This window comes from Trichomycterus rosablanca, chromosome 21, assembly GCF_030014385.1.
Source record: "Trichomycterus rosablanca isolate fTriRos1 chromosome 21, fTriRos1.hap1, whole genome shotgun sequence".
NCBI lineage: Eukaryota > Metazoa > Chordata > Actinopteri > Siluriformes > Trichomycteridae > Trichomycterus > Trichomycterus rosablanca.
In genome coordinates, this window is record NC_086008.1 from 12637118 (window position 1) to 12654691 (window position 17574).

Sequence of the window (17574 nt, forward strand, 5' to 3'; positions counted from 1 at the left end):
AAGTGGTCCAAAGAAGGAACAGTGGTAAACCGGCGACAGGGTCATGATGCATGTGGGGAGTGAAGGCTGGCCCATGTGGTCCGATCTAACAGACGAGCTACTGTAGCTCAAATTGCTGAAGAAGTTAATGCTGGTTCTGACAGAAAGGTGTCACAATACACAGCGCATCACAGTTTGTTGCATATAAGGCTGCATAGTCGCAGACCAGTCAGGGTGCCCTTGCTGACCCCGGTCCACCTCCAAAAGCGCCAACAGTGGGCACGTGAGCATCAGAACTGGACCACGGAGCAATGGAAGAAGGTGGCCTGGTCTGATGAATCACGTTTTCTTTAACATCACGTGGATGGCCGGGTGTTTGTGCGTCGCTTACCTGGGGAACACATGGCACCAGGATGCACTATGGGAAGAAGGCAAGCCGGCGGAGGCAGTGTGATGCTTTGGGCAATGTTCTGCTGGGAAACCTTGAGTCCTGCCATCCATGTTGATGTTAATTTGACACGTACCACCTACCTAAGTATTGTACAGACCATGTACACCCTTTCATGGAAACAGTATTCCATGATGGCTGTGGCCTCTTTCAGCAGGATGATGCGCCCTGCCACAAAGCAAAAATGGTTCAGGAATGGTTTGAGGAGCACAACAACGAGTTTGAGGTGTTGACTTGGCCTCCAAATTCCCCAGATCTCAATCCAATCGAGCATCTGTGGGATGTGCTGGACAAACAAGTCCGATCCATGGAGGCCCCACCTCACAACTTACAGGAGTTAAAGGATCTGCTGCTAACATCTTGGTGCCAGATACCACAGCACACCTTCAGGGGTTTGTAAATGTATACATTTTTTATTGTTTATTGTTTGTATTTTGTAGTTTTACTCCATTCTGATGCACACAATGTACAGTACAGTTGGGAAGCAAATAAAACCGACCTAAGTGTATTTTGGAGGGAGCTGTCTGACTGTTTGTCTGTCTGTCTGTCTAGATGAGAAAGGGGGGAAAACTCTTAGCGAGAGCAGAACAATTGTCTTAAAATACACTGTAAAATCGTACATAAACTGCATCTCTCACAATGCATGCCGATTTTGTGACCTGCAGTGACCGCATCCCAACTAGATGATGTTGAGAAATATTTACCAATATTTATACAAAGAATACAAAGAAGAGAAAATTGAAGCAGAAGGAGGAAATTTCATGAAAGATGGGAAACAAGTTTGTGCTTCAAAAAGAAAAACCGGTACGTCTCATGTGTTATAAGGCCGTGTCTGTATATAAATGTACTGTAGATATACGTACATTATAAATATAAAGTATAAATTTGGCATTTTGACACTAAACACAGAATTTAGCCTCCAAGAGAAACAACAAATTGTCCAAGGCAACTGCAAACACAGCAGGAAGGACCAGGCAATGGTACCCAGCAACATGGGTAGCATGATATGCAAGAAATCCAGCTGAAACCATTTGCTGATAGTTGCCAAGTCTTTATTAAATCAATAAAAAACAGAGAAACGTGTCGCCTTGACTAGTTATTTGTGCAGGTGTCCACTTGGTAGGGGTTGCTGCTGCCCGTAGTGTAATCAACCAACCTCCCCCCATTTTTGTTACTGTTTTTTTGTTTTTTTTTAGCTGTGGCACTGCCAATTTAGCTCCCCACCATCGACTTCCATGCCGCGCTATTCATCGCTCTCATTATACTCTCACCCAGAGCTGCTACAGAAAACACATAGGACGTGGATGAGAGAAACAGAGAGGGAGAGAAAGGCCAATCAGAGGCAGGCTTGCAAGAGCAGGGTGTTGTTAAGGGTCTGATCAAGGTTTTGAAGGTAGTTACGGGTGGGCAGGAGATTTGCTGCTGGGAGAAGGGAGGCTTTCTGAAGTTATTTTTATATGCTGGGAGCAGCATGGGGGTGAATGTTGATTGGGAAGGAGCTGCAGTTTAGTGCAGGGAGGAACACAGCACATGCACTCACCAAAAAAATGCTGTTCCCTGTCAAAAATACATCTTTTTACCCCTTAATTTTAGCTCATTTTTACTGTGCACATGTACCCACTCATGCTTTTTGTGCATTATAATAAACACAATCAAATTCTAGCTACCCATGGTTTTACAAGGGGGGACCAAATGATCAGGTGTCCACATACTTTTGCCAAATAGTGTACTTAATTAGATACAGAACATCTTTGTAATGTGCACATTCATTGATTATTTTATAAGCCACACCCACTGTACATTAAAGCCTCGGAAAAACGTGAGTAGCCTGAAATCATTATGCATTATCCATTATCCATCAAAAAGGACCCTCAAAAGACCCCCAACTGACTAGATGATGTTTGAATAGTGATCAACCTCCTTGTTTCTAAACTCACTGTCCACTTTGTAGTTCTACAATTACTGACTGTAGTCCATCTGTTTCTCTACATGTCTTTTTTAACCTGCATTCACCCTGTTCTTCAATGGTCAGGACTCTCCCAGGACCAATACAGAGCAGGTATTATTTAGGTGCTGGATCATTCTCAGCACTGCACTGACACTGACATGGTGGTGGTGTGTTTTTAAAAACCGTGTCCACTCACTGTCCACTCTATTAGACACTCCTACCTAGTTGGTCCACCTTGTAGATGTGAAGTGAGAGGCGATCGCTCATCTATTGCTTCTGTTTGAGTTGGTCATCTTCAAGACCTTCATCAGTGGTCACAGGACGCTGCCCACGGGGCAGGGTATTTTTGGTTAGTGGACTATTCTCAGTCCAGCAGTGACAGTGAGGTGTTTAAAAACTCCAGCAGCGCTGCTGTGTCTTATCCACTCATACCAGCACAACACACACTAACACACCACCACCATGTCAGTGTCACTGCAGTGCTGAGAATCATCCACCACCTAAATAATACCTGCTCTGTAGTGGTCCTGGGAGAGTTCTGACCATTGAAGAACAGCATAAAAGGAGGCTAACAAAGCATGCAGAGAAACAGATAGACTACAGTCAGTAATTGTAGAACTACAAAGTGCTTCTATATGGTAAGTAGCGCTGATAAAATAGACAATGTGTGTAGAAACAAGGAGGTGGTTTTAATGTTTTGGCTGATCAGTGTACATACCAGACATACTCTGCATCTTTCTCTACATAATTTGAAAGCTAGGGTCAGAAAGCAGGGTTAAGGGCATTTCACAGAGCTCTCAGGGTCCAGCACTGACCGTTACCCCAGCATGCACATTGTTGTGCCACTAATGCATCCGTGAAATTACATGCAGCCAGTTCCACTCCATCTTCCTGTCATTTGTTCTATCACCGCGCTCTTTGCAAAATTATATATTTATATACGCCGGGAACATGAAATCGAGGGTGGTCTTGCAGCTGCAGTCAGACAGCAGAAAATATTACAGTCTAAGCCTCAGGGTTTTCTCAGGTCTGCACGCCTGTGAATGTATGCAGCTTATATAAGATTCAACAACGCTCATTACTCTCCTCGGGTGAATAATTAGTTTACAATCTGCTTTACCGGTGCTGTGATGTCAGCCTACATCAGCATTATTATTTAAACTTTGAATGTTTAGTTAGCAAAACTGCAAATTGCATAATGCAGCGTTAATTATTTACCCTGTGACTTTTTCTAAATCAAACACAGGAGCGATTTATTCACTCGCAAAGTCATCACAACTGCAGTGTTAGATCTGCTGTACCACAGGGTTCGATTGTTGGGCCGCCTTCATTTATTAAACAGCAGGGGGAAACATGATTACTCATCTAACATGCTGTCAAAACAGCTCTAACCTGTCATGACACGGACTCAACAAGACATATGAAGGAGTCTTGTGGTATCGAGTACCAGATGTTTTAAAATCTGTACCCTACAATGTGGATCGTACAAAGGCGCATCCTGGTACCGTTTACACTGACCGTATACACTGATCCTTGTTTTTACACTCACTGTCCATTTTATCAGCTCCACTTACCATATAGAAGCACTCTGTAGTTGTACATATACTGACTGTAGTCCATCTGTTTCTCTGCATGCTTTGTTAGCCCCCTTTCATGCTGTTCTTCAATGGTCAGGACCCCCACAGGACCACCACAGAGCAGGTATTATTTAGGTGTGGGATCATTCTCAGCACTGCAGTGACACTGACATGGGGGTGGTGTGTTAGTGTGTGTTGTGCTGGTGTGAGTGGATCAGACACAGCAATGCTGATGGAGTTTTTAAACACCTCACTGTCACTGCTGGACTGAGAATAGTCCATCAACCAAAAATATATCCAGCCAACAGCGCCCTGTGGGCAGCGTCCTGTGACCACTGATGAAGATCTAGAAGATGACCAACTCAAACAGCAGCAATAGATGAGCGATCGTCTCTGACTTTATTAGACACTCCTACCTAGTTGGTCCACCTTGTAGATGTAGAGTGGACAGTGAGTGGACACGGTATTTAAAAACTCCAGGAGCGCTGCTGTGTCTGATCCACTCATACCAGCACAACACACACTAACACACCACCACCATGTCAGTGTCACTGCAGTGCTGAGAATGATCCACCACCTTAATAATACCTACTCTGTACTAAGCATGCAGAGAAACAGATGGACTACAGGCAGTAATTGTAGAACTACAAAGTGCTTCTATATGGTAAGTGGAGCTGATAAAATGGACAATGTGTGTAGAAACCAGGAGGTGGTTTTAATGTTGTGGCTGATCGGTGTAGCTCGGGGTGCTGAGAAATTGTACAAATCAGCTTTTCTGAGAGTCTAAAACATTTATCATTAATAATAATAATAATAATAATAATGATAATAATAATAAAAAAAACTTAATGTATTAAAAGAACAACACTTAACCTCTGTTAATTATTACTGCTTATTTGTTCTCTCCACTAAATAAGAGGCATAAGAAAACAATAAAAAAGCAAAGGTAAAGTGCAGGTTTTATTGTATTTTTGATTGATTTTTAACTGTTTTTAATTGGATTTCAGTGTTCCACTGGACCATGGAACACATTAACAGGTTTCCCAAACTCAAGGCCTTTTAAACTCGACGCCACTCCCATCAATTGAAGTTTCAGGTATTAATGTACATCCTATTATAAATTTTGGTGAATAATTTATACACTGTATTATAAGTATAATTTTATATTAATATTTTTTTTCAGATATTATTATTACTACAAATAGATCAACAGATAAATCTGAATCAAACTAAGCAAATAAATACACGAGTAAAACAGGTCATGAGGTAAGCAACCGACTTTCACCGTCTTTTTTAAGGTTTAAATAAGATTTTTGGGCTCATTATTTTAAAACAAGGAATAAATTAGAATATAATATAGTTATTTAGTGAAAACACTAAATAAACACTAAAATAGATGCAATGCAAATTTGTGCAAGCTGCAACCCCAATCTGGGTCTGGAATTAGCATTCAGTTAACTAAAAAAGATGCACCAATGCTTTTTATTATGCTCTGTTTAAGTCACCGAGTTCAAGATCTCAGAGATTGGAAATAACGGGTTGAATGATTTAATAAATAAATTGCTCAAAATAATTAAGTAACAATAAAAAACAAATCTAAGTAATTAGTGAAGGTCACTGCTATAGCTAATTAGCCATTTCAAGAGGGTAACACTTGTGTTCTACTATACACAGAGTGTAATATAAATAAAATAATAGTAAACTACAAAAGGTACAAAAGTATAAAAATAGCATTTTCTTCATTTTGTGGTCAGTTTGTGGTCAGATCTTTAATCAATTTAATCAATATCAAAAGTAAATTTGGAGGTATCCTAGCGGTTAATGTACTGGACTAGTAACTAAGAGGTCACTGGTCCAAGCCCCACCACTGCCAGTTTGTTACTGTTGGGCCCTTAAACAAGGCCCTTAACATTCAATTGCTTAGACAATACACTAATCAGCCATAACATTAAAACCACCTCCTTGTTTCTACACTCACTGTCCATTTCATCAGCTCCACTTACCATATAGAAGCACTTTGTAGTTCTACAATTACTGACTGTAGTCCATCTGTTTCAATAGTCAGGACCCCCACAGGACGACTACAGAGCAGGTATTATTTGGGTGGTGGATCATTCTCAGCACTGCAGAGACACCGACATGGTGGTGGTGTGTTAGTGTGTGTTGTGCTGGTATGAGTGGATCAGACACAGCAGCGCTGCTGGAGTTTTTAAACACCTCACTGTCACTGCTGGACTAAGAATAGTCCAGCTCATACCAGCACAACACACACTAACACACCACCAGAATGCATGTCAGTGGCACTGCAGTGCTGAGAATGATTCACCACCTAAATAATACCTGCTCTGTGGTGGTCCTGTGAGAGTCCTGACCATTGAAGAACAGCATGAAAGAGGGTTAACAAAGCATGCAGAGAAACAGATGGACTACAGTCAGTAATTGTAGAACTACAAAGTGCTCTTATATGGTAAGTGGAGCTGATAAAATGTACAGTGAGTGTAGAAACAAGGAGGTGGTTTTAATGTTATGGCTGATCAGTGTAATTAAACTAAATAATCAGGACACTGTGGGTCTGCCTAAAACCTAGTGAGCTGTCTTGCTGCCTACTTCTTATCATTTGAAGTTCGTTGAGCTTCACTGAATGCTGGGATCATCTTCACCGCTAAGTACACACTGGATGCTGCCATGTCATTCAGTCAGATTATCACTCAGAAATAAGGCATCTCAGTAGGCAGCATTTTAAGGTATCTAAGAATTTAAACAGCCCTTATCCAAAGAGAATTATAGTACTATGACAGTATACACTCTGAGCAATTAAGGGTTAAGGGCTTTGCTCAAGGACCCAACAGCAGCAACCTGGCAGTGGTGGGGCAACCTGGCAGTACCTTAACCACTAGGCTACAACTGCCTTTCTTGAAGACAAAGTGTGAGTTTCTGAACCTAGTGGATCAAAAACACACAGCAATGTAGATTATTAATTTAATGGGTTGAAAAGGTCCATAACAGCATTAACCTTGTGGTACAGCCTTGTAGTTTCTAGATACTCATTGTGATTGATTTCAGCTGGTGACTTCTGCGAGTCCATATATAAATTGATAGTTTGATTGCACCCATTAGGCTGAGCCACGAGCGTTACAGAAGTCTTATGAAAATCTATGAAGCAGAAAGTCAATCAAAGATGCTTCGAAGACAGAAGTTCTATTCTGAGCTATTTCTGAACACTCTCAGAAATCATCATGATCTGTAATTCCAAATAAAATAACTGGCTAGAAGTACCATGTACTGTACATGGACAAATGGTCTTTATGCCAAGGTTTGGAAGAAATAGAAATCTGTACAAGTCCACAGCCATGAGTTTAAAGCCCTGCTTTAGAACTGCCACCTTATAGCTCAAGTACATTTTTAATTAGTTGCTGATCATGTGGACATTCAAAACACTGAATCCAACAACAATGAACCTCATGTTCTTAGCTGGGTTGAAGTAATGGTAATGCTGGGCTTTTTTTACTGCTTGAGAAATTGATGTAATGCAGAAAGTGGATGGAATAATAAGGTAAGATTATCTCTGAATTCCTAGTTTTTAGTTGTATTTTGTTATTTCTGCAGGACAATGACCTAAAACACACTATTTGAAATAGTTACATCTGGCCACAACAAAGCTTTGGACTTTCTACACTTCTGATTCCAACATTATTAAAAAATAAGTGGACAGTTTTATGAAGTATGGTGCCAGAAAACCAACAAAGTTGGCTGATTTATATTAATTAAGCAAAATAATTTATTAAAATAGCCAAAAGCTGGATGAAAGCTATTAAAAGTGGCTAGTTAAGGTGAAATAAAATATAGAACATACAATTAATTTGTTCTGCATATATATGTGAATCCTGGTAAACTTTGGGGGTATTTATTGATGAATCACAATCAATTCTAGAAAAAAACTACTGTTCTAGGTGACAAAATAAATAAATAAATGTTAATAACAATAAATACAATAAAAAACAATACAAGATATTATTATTAAAAACATACAAACATAAATAAATATATAAATAAGTAAATAATATTGATAATAATAATAATAAATATATATATAAAATAAGTTAACAATAATATTAATAAATACATTTTAACAATATTAACAAAAATATTAAATGAGTTAATAAAAATAATATTATTAAATATATACAAAAATAAGTAAATATATGACAAAATAATAATACTACTAATAATAAATAAATAAATGTTAACAATAAATAAAAAATAAAAAATTATTAAAAACATACAAACAAATAAATACATGACTAAAGAAAATTAATAAATACATAATTAAGTAAATAATAATAATAATAACAATAATAATAATAATAATAAATAAATAAATAAATGTTAACAATAAATGAAAAAAATAAAGAGTAAATAATAATAATAATACCAATAATAATAATATTAATAATATAAAATAGGTTAATAATAACATAAATATTAAATAAGTTAATTAAAAGAATATTAATAAATACATAAAAAATAAGTAAATATATGACAAAAAAAATACTAATAATGATAAAAAAAAATAAAAAATAAATGTTAACAAAAAAAAAAAAAAAAAAAAAAATAATATTACAAACAAACAAAAATACATTAGTAAAATAAAAAATAAATACATGAATAAGTTAATAATAATAATAATAAATAATAATAATAATAATAATAAATATATAAAATAAGTTACCAATATCAATAAATACATATTTTAACGATAATAAAAAATATTAAATGAGTTAATAAAAACTGTTAATAAATACAAACAAAAATATGTAAATGACATAATAATAATAATAATAAAAATAATTGAATTTTCAAGATTGCCAGGACATGCTTGTCCTTTTTACAAGTGTACATAAACTTTTGACTTCAACTTTATGTCTGCTAGCTAAAAGAAATACCTAAACTAACCTAAAATGATTTAAAAGCAGAGGAAATAAAATATAAATGGATATGACAGGGATGCTTCACAAAATGAAACACCAACCTTGTGTGAGTGATTTTTTTTTCCCCCTCTGGTTTTATTTTGTGACTTTTTGTAGATTTGGAATCTTCACATTTTATTAACACACATTAATTGGTGTGAAGAGATAAAAACTGTGGTGTGAAAATTAAAAGTCTCACTGACAGACCTAATTACCACTGCATTTAATCAATTGTGAGCAATATTTCTTTATAGACTGTAGCATGTTCCAGAGTCTTAAATTAGGGACTTCACACTAGCTTTTGGAAAGCATGGTGGGATAGCAGGTACTGTTGGTGCCTCACAGTTTCAGGGGTCTGGGATTGATCCTTGCTATGTGTTGATGTTGGGAAGTTGTTCGAGTTTGCTCTTGTTTATAAATCGAGTGTCCTGTTCAACTGATTTATATATAAGGCCAAAACCCAACGTCTAGTTTTTAGGAGAGACCTCATGAATTTGGACTGTTACAATAGCAGCAAGCTTGATGTCATTGGTAGCCATGTGAGTAGAGCTTTGCAAAATCAAGTGGAAGATTGGTTTGAATCCCGCTCCTGCCATGCAGCCACTGTTGGGTCCTTGAGCAAGGCCCTCATCCCTCTCAGTCTAGGGTACAAAGGCTGACCCAGCACTTACATACACTGATCAGCAATAACATTAAAACCACCTCCTTGTTTCTACACACACTGTCCATTTTATCAGCTCCACTTATCATATAGAAGCACTTTGTAGTTCTACAATTACTGACTGTAGTCCATCTGTTTCTCTGCATGCTTTGTTAGCCCCCTTTCATGCTGTTCTTCAATGGTCAGCATTGTCCCAGGACCACTAGAGAGGACCAAAACACCTCACTGTCCCTGCTGGACTTAGAATAGTCCACCAACCAAAAATATATCCAGCCAACTGCACCACGTGCAGCGTCCTGTGAACACTGATGAAGGTCTAGAAGATGACCAACTCAAACAGCATCAATAGATGAGCGATCTCTGACTTTACATCTACAAGGTGGAACAACTAGGTAGGAGTGTCTAATAGAGTGGACAGTGAGTGGACACAGTGTTTAAAATCCACTCATACCAGCACAACACACACTAACACTGTTACTGCAGTGTTGAGAATGATCCACCACCTAAATAATACCTACTGACCACCCTGACCAAGGAGATTCACAGACTATCACATGACCTATCTGACACACATTCAGTCACCAACTGCTTCTTCCTGCCTGAGACTGGATCTCACAGAACGGAAAGTCACACACTTCCCAAGTCAACTACATATGAATCACCCATCCCAAATTAAAGCAACCCCCTCAGATACAACCAGTGTTATGTGGGCACCTGGCACAGATGACATTCAAACCCAAGAACTCAATATCTCAGCTGTGGTGGGTTAGCACAACAGACCACTGTTAGGAGTTTTACTTCACATTACACCATTATCAGTATGACAAGGGTACCTGGAAAAGTCCACTAAGGCCAAATAGCACAACTCAGAATGCAACACGGCGCTTTTAGACATAAAACAAGGATCGCACAACAATACCAACAGTAACATTCAGCTATGACTGATGTACAGCATATAGCTACAACCAGTACTATAAAAAAGTATTTGCCTCCTTTCAGATTGCCAAAATATGATGTTGCACAAAGGGAAGTCAGGTATAAGCAACACATTCTGTACACATTTATTTATGGAGTTTAATATTAGTACTGCCTTTGGATGGACTGAAGCCCTCTCCAGGGTGTATACCTGCCTTGAACAGTGTTTGGGATAGAACTGGATATACGCTATTAAAACCTGCGAAAAATAACAACAAGCATAAACACTCATTTAGAATCTACATGAGATTAATAGCAATTTGCTCTTGTTATATTCAGTATTGCACTCCTGAGTCTTTGTTTGTCAGGTTAATGACCGGTAATGAATGTGGTTGGTCCCTAACCACCAATCCATTAAAACCTATTCCCTTTTGATTATGAATTTTGATTACATCCTTTTTGACAAGCGCTTGTTTCTTTGCCTTTTAATTTTCCATTTAAAATAGAGACACTAGAGAAAACATTACAGAAATATTAAGAGCACTTGGATGGTGGGACATACTACAGCTGTATATATATATATACACACTGATCAGCCATGACATTAAAACCACTCACTGTCAATGTTATCAGCTCCACTTTCCATATAGAAGCACTTTGTAGTTCTACAATTACTGGCTGTAGTCCATCTATTTCTCTACATACCTTTTTAGCCTGCTTTCACCCTGTTCTTCAATGGTCAGGACCACCACAGAGCAGGTATTATTTGGGTGGTGGATCATTCTCAGCACTGCACTCCACTCTAGTAGACACTCCCACCTAGTTGGTCCACCTTGTAGATGTAAAGTCAGACACGATGGCTCATCTATTGCTGCTGTTTGGAGTTTGTCATCTTCTAGACCTTCATCAGTGGTCACAGGACGCTGCCCACAGGGCGCTGTTGGCTGTATATTTTTGGTTGGTGGACTATTCTTAGTCCAGCAGTGACAGTGAGGTGTTTAAAAACTCCAGCAGCATTGCCGTCTTATCCACTCATACCAGCACAACACACACTACCACCATGTCAGTGTCACTGCAGTGCTGAGAATGACCCACCACCATAAATAATACCTGCTCTGTGGTGGTCCTATGAAGAACAGCATGAAAGGGGGCCAACAGAGCATTCAGAAAAACAGATGGACTACAGTCAGTAATTGTAGAACTACAAAGTGCTTCTATATGGTAAGTAGAGCTGATCACATGGACAGTGAGTGTAGAAACGAGGTGGTGTATGTGTATAGATAGACAGACAGACAGACAGACAGACAGACAGACAGACAGACAGATACATACATACATACATACATACATACATACATACATACATATATACAGTGTATCACAAAAGTGAGTACACCCCTCACATTTCTGCAAATATTTTATTATATCTTTTCATGGGACAACACTATAGAAATAAAACTTGGATATAACTTAGAGTAGTCAGTGTACAGCTTGTATAGCAGTGTAGATTTACTGTCTTCTGAAAATAACTCAACACACAGCCATTAATGTCTAAATGGCTGGCAACATAAGTGAGTACACCCCACAGTGAACATGTCCAAATTGTGCCCAAAGTGTCAATATTTTGTGTGACCACCATTATTATCCAGCACTGCCTTAACCCTCCTGGGCATGGAATTCACCAGAGCTGCACAGGTTGCTACTGGAATCCTCTTCCACTCCTCCATGATGACATCACGGAGCTGGTGGATGTTAGACACCTTGAACTCCTCCACCTTCCACTTGAGGATGCGCCACAGGTGCTCAATTGGGTTTAGTCCATCACCTTTACCTTCAGCTTCCTCAACAAGGCAGTTGTCATCTTGGAGGTTGTGTTTGGGGTCGTTATCCTGTTGGAAAACTGCCATGAGGCCCAGTTTTCGAAGGGAGGGGATCATGCTCTGTTTCAGAATGTCACAGTACATGTTGGAATTCATGTTTCCCTCAGTGAACTGCAGCTCCCCAGTGCCAGCAACACTCATGCAGCCCAAGACCATGATGCTACCACCACCATGCTTGACTGTAGGCAAGATACAGTCGTCTTGGTACTTCTCACCAGGGCGCCGCCAAACATGCTGGACACCATCTGAGCCAAACAAGTTTATCTTGGTCTCGTCAGACCACAGGGCATTCCAGTAATCCATGTTCTTGGACTGCTTGTCTTCAGCAAACTGTTTGTGGGCTTTCTTGTACGTCAGCTTCCTTCTGGGATGACGACCATGTTGACCGAGTTGATGCAGTGTGCGGCGTATGGTCTGAGCACTGACAGGCTGACCTCCCACGTCTTCAACCTCTGCAGCAATGCTGGCAGCACTCATGTGTCTATTTTTTAAAGCCAACCTCTGGATATGACGCCGAACACGTGGACTCGACTTCTTTGGTCGACCCTGGCGAAGCCTGTTCCGAGTGGAACCTGTCCTGGAAAACCACTGTATGACCTTGGCCACCATGCTGTAGCTCAGTTTCAGGGTGTTAGCAATCTTCTAATAGCCCAGGCCATCTTTGTGGAGAGCAACAATTCTATTTCTCACATCCTCAGAGAGTTCTTTGCCATGAGGTGCCATGTTGAATATCCAGTGGCCAGTATGAGAGAATTGTACCCAAAACACCAAATTTAACAGCCCTGCTCCCCATTTACACCTGGGACCTTGACACATGACACCAGGGAGGGACAACGACACATTTGGGCACAATTTGGACATGTTCACTGTGGGGTGTACTCACTTATGTTGCCAGCCATTTAGACATTAATGGCTGTGTGTTGAGTTATTTTCAGAAGACAGTAAATCTACACTGCTATACAAGCTGTACACTGACTACTCTAAGTTATATCCAAGTTTCATGTCTATAGTGTTGTCCCATGAAAAGATATAATGAAATATTTGCAGAAATGTGAGGGGTGTACTCACTTTTGTGATACACTGTACATACAGAATTGGTTGTGTCTGAGAGACTGAGAAAAAGCTTATATTCCAAAGAAGCTTTAAGAGGAAGAAGATTTTTATGTGATGATGATGTGAAGGCAGCAGTCCATCAGTGGCCACGTGCTCAACCAAAAACATTCGACGCTGGGAAATGTATACATATAGTATGGCCAGTGGTAGCTCACTGGTTAAGGTAGGACTAGTAATTAGAAGGATATCTATTTTCGGATAGTCACAACATGGCTCTCTCATCAACAGTCATATGCCTTTATGGGTCCTTGTGTCTTAATTTAATTCTAGTAATTAAAAGCAGTGTTTACTCCCTTCACTAGAGCAATCTGAAGAGGAGCAAACATCAAATTACAAACAGTGCCAACTCAATAAGAGGATACCACCAGTGCATTCAAATTACACACATGGGCACTAATTGCCTCGTTATTGCTTCAGAGCAATAATCAAGCCTTGTGTGTTTATTTATTGTATTTTTTTTTTCTTCGCAGATGTTAATGAATGTGAATTGGATCCTTGTAAGAATGGAGGAATCTGTACTGACCTGGTGGCCAACTACTCCTGTGAGTGCCCGGGTGAATACATGGGAAGAAACTGTCAGTATAGTAAGTATATAGATTTCTGTACACATGTAAGTTGGACGTGTGTTGGGATTTTCTGCCAAAATGCAGATGATTTCATTATTTCAGACCGACGGCTTTTACCCAGGATTCCATGCATTATATTTGTATTCCATGCATTATATTTATGCACCGTATTCAGTTAGATTTTTGTGACCATGAAACTTACTTATTTATGACAAAAGCATCATTATACAAGCAGAAATTGTGGTTGTTTTATTGTACACCATGACAACTACCTTATCAAAATTTGTTGCACCGCCTTTCCCAAAAAAGGTTTGTTTTGAAAAGTTGTTCTAATATCCAAGAATTTAAATATTTAAAAATAAAAGGCATGAATGTTTTAATACTGCAATTTGCTGTACACAGCTCATTACCAGTAGGAGTAAGGGGGTAAAATCGCAGCAAGGGTAAGGAAGTGGAATCCAAGTAAATTACAAAACGGTTCACTCAAATTATTAATACATCCTGGACAGGGTGCCACTTCTGAAGGTTTGTTTTTCTGGTAAATTATACATTCTGTAATAAATTATTCATACAGATTAAGCGAGGCACCTCAAAAGTGCAAGTGAAGATAAAATCAGAGAATCCACCAAAAGAACCGTGGTTCTTGAACCGGTTCTGCTCAGGTTTCTTCGAACCTTGGTGTTTTGTAGAGAACTGACCCGTGTTCCCACCAGTTTTGGGGAACCAATCCTGCGTCATCAACGGTGGGCATTATACAACAAAAGTAAAGAGTCGTAACATGATGGCGGAGCATGTACATTACATGCGAGCATTTGTGCTGCTGTTACAGATGTTAATTTTTATGCAAAAAGCATCAATTAACTATTGGTGATAAGAAGACGTAGATGTGTTTGTCGCAGTTGTTGTTTTCTTTAGTTCACTGACGTGAGAAGCGTTTTGCGCCTCACTCTCACCGCCACCCTCGACGCAAATAGCCAATTTGCTCAGCGCTTGGTTTGAGCGATAAAACATCACCAAAGTTCCACGACATGAACATCCATTTGTGTGAAAGAACCATCAAATCCAGTCTAAAAGCTCCACATGTATCTGTGTTTAGCTGGATGTACTTCACGTGTGGTGGTTTTGCAGCTCAGGGTTCTGAAACCGCTTCTTGGGAGAGTCCAAAAAGCTTTACGTAAATAAAGCGTAACGTGGCTTAATGTACTGTATTAAAAGTACTACATAGAAATACTAAACCTCTTTCTGTTATTACAGGTTATAAGTGTTCTGTACTGCCTAAATTCATCGGCCAATGTTTTAGTACAACAAGCAACATTACGCTTTATTTTTAACGTTAAGCGTTTACTCTGTCCGAGTCACATTTACCATGTCATACCCCCCTCGGAACAGCCACTGTTAACATGGATGACGCAACATAGATGATCTACCCCTTCTGACCAAGATTCTTTGGTTTACACTCACCTGCAAGGCAGAGGCCACTCATTTAACCACTGATTTAAGAGGGAATGACTATCCCTGAACTGAGGAGGGAGCCTGAGAGTAAATTTTTCACCATCCCACAATGCTGTGGTTAGAGCTATACCCCAATTCTATGTGAAAAACATACACTGCCTGGCCAAAAAAAAGGTCACACTCTAATATTTGGTTGGACCGCCTTTAGCTTTGATTACGGCACGCATTCCCCGTGGCATCGTTTCCACAAGCTTCTGCAACGTCACAACATTTATTTCTGTCCAGAGTTGCATTAATTTTTCCCCAAGATCTTGTATTGATGATGGGAGATTTGGATCACTGGATTTGGATCATAGCACTGCCCCCACAGGCTTGTACGGTAGGCACTAGGCATGATGGGTGCATCACTTCAGCCGCCTCTCTTCTTACCCTGATGCGCCCATCACTCTGGAACAGGGCAAATCTGGACTCATCAGCCTCTGGCCTTCTTCCATTACTCCAGAGTCCAATCTTTATGCTCCCTAGCAAATTTAAGCCGTTTTTGCCGGTTAGCCTCACTGACAAGTGGTTTTCTTAAGGCTACACAGCTGTTTAGTCCCAATCCCTTGAGTTCCCTTCACATTGTGTGTGTGGAAATGCTCTTACTTTCACTATTAAACATTTCCCTGAGTTCTACTGTAGGTTTTCTACCATTTGATTTCACCAAACGTTTAAGTGATCGCCGATCACTATCACTCAAGATTTTTTTCCGACCACATTCCTTCCTCGAAGATGATGTTTCCCCCACTGTCCTTCCACTTTTTAATAATGCGTTGGACAGTTCTTAACCCGATTTTAGTAGTTTCAGCAATCTCCTTAGATGTTTTCTCTGCTTGATGCATGCCAACAATTTGACCCTTCTGAAACAGATTAACATCTTTTCCACGACCACAGGATGTGTCTTTCGACATGGTTGTTTAACAAATGAGAAGATACTCACTGCATCAGTTAGGGTTAAAAAACTTGTTGCCAGATAAAACATAATCACCCATGAAGTAATTATCCAATGGGAGGCTCTTACCTATTTGCTTAGTTAAATCCAGGCAGTGTACATGACCACTGTAAATTAATGGTCATTGTGAATTGCATAAGAAACCGATCAACAGTTCCATTGTTATCCAATGGTGTCATTATGCATATCGGTTGAATATAAGGTTAGGATATTTACCACTAGCTCAGACTGAAGAAGTCACTTGAATGAGGGATGAAACGTATCTTCACACCAAGCTTTCTGAATGTCTCCACCATGCTTTACAGCTACGAATAAGTTATAGTGTTGGTGTTGGAACCTTTTCAGCTTAAACAATTTCCTTCAAACTTCAAACCATTTTTCTTCTTCTAAAACTGTAGACTGTTCTTTAGTTCAGACATTTTTGTGTAGGTTGTCTTTAAGGGGGGACCTCACATGCAGAAGGTGGACTAGTTACTCTAAATTGCCCCAAAGTTTATAAGTGCAGGTGAATTCTGCCTTAACAAGTAATTTGCTCAAGCTACCGAATATAATTTTGAACGTATTCTTCTTCGTCCAGCATCGGTTCCTTGAGCGTCCAGCGTTTTTATTATGCCTGCAATCACTTTGCTGAATTCTCCATCACATTTGCATTGTTCAATTCCAGTAGAAAGATGCATTCAAGATAGAGATTTCATCCCGCAGGGTGAAAATAACTTGCCAGGCCAGGCAGCTACAGAAGGGAAAAGAAGGTGACAAATCTGACTTGACAAAAGAGGTGGATGGTGAGAGAAAGTGCCAGTCAAATGGCTGATGGAATTTAGGCACAATCAATTTTAGCAGTGCAGAGAGAGAAACGTCTGTTAAGCTCGCTGAAAGGGCTGAGGTCAATTTTCTACCGAACGGCTAGTGCCTCTTTCACTCAGGATCAAATACGTGCTGATTTAAAACCTACATGAATGTGCATACATAATTTAAATATGATAATACCACAGTAATGTCGGAAAAGGCTGAAATGCATTAATTAAGGGGCGATCGAGGTCAATATTGTTTTATATAAGTCCTTTCAAGTAGTTTCCA

The 17574-nt window shown here is 39.4% G+C and overlaps 1 protein-coding gene across 1 annotated transcript in view; it reads left to right on the forward strand.

Moving 5' to 3' along the window:
- edil3a (EGF-like repeats and discoidin I-like domains 3a) overlaps nucleotides 1–17574 on the forward strand; it is a 287021-nt gene that overhangs the window by 159239 nt on the left and 110208 nt on the right. The window contains exon 4 of the mRNA XM_063017541.1: nucleotides 13959–14072. Within this exon, the coding sequence (XP_062873611.1) occupies nucleotides 13959–14072 (114 nt within the window). The remainder of the gene's footprint in view (nucleotides 1–13958; nucleotides 14073–17574) is intronic.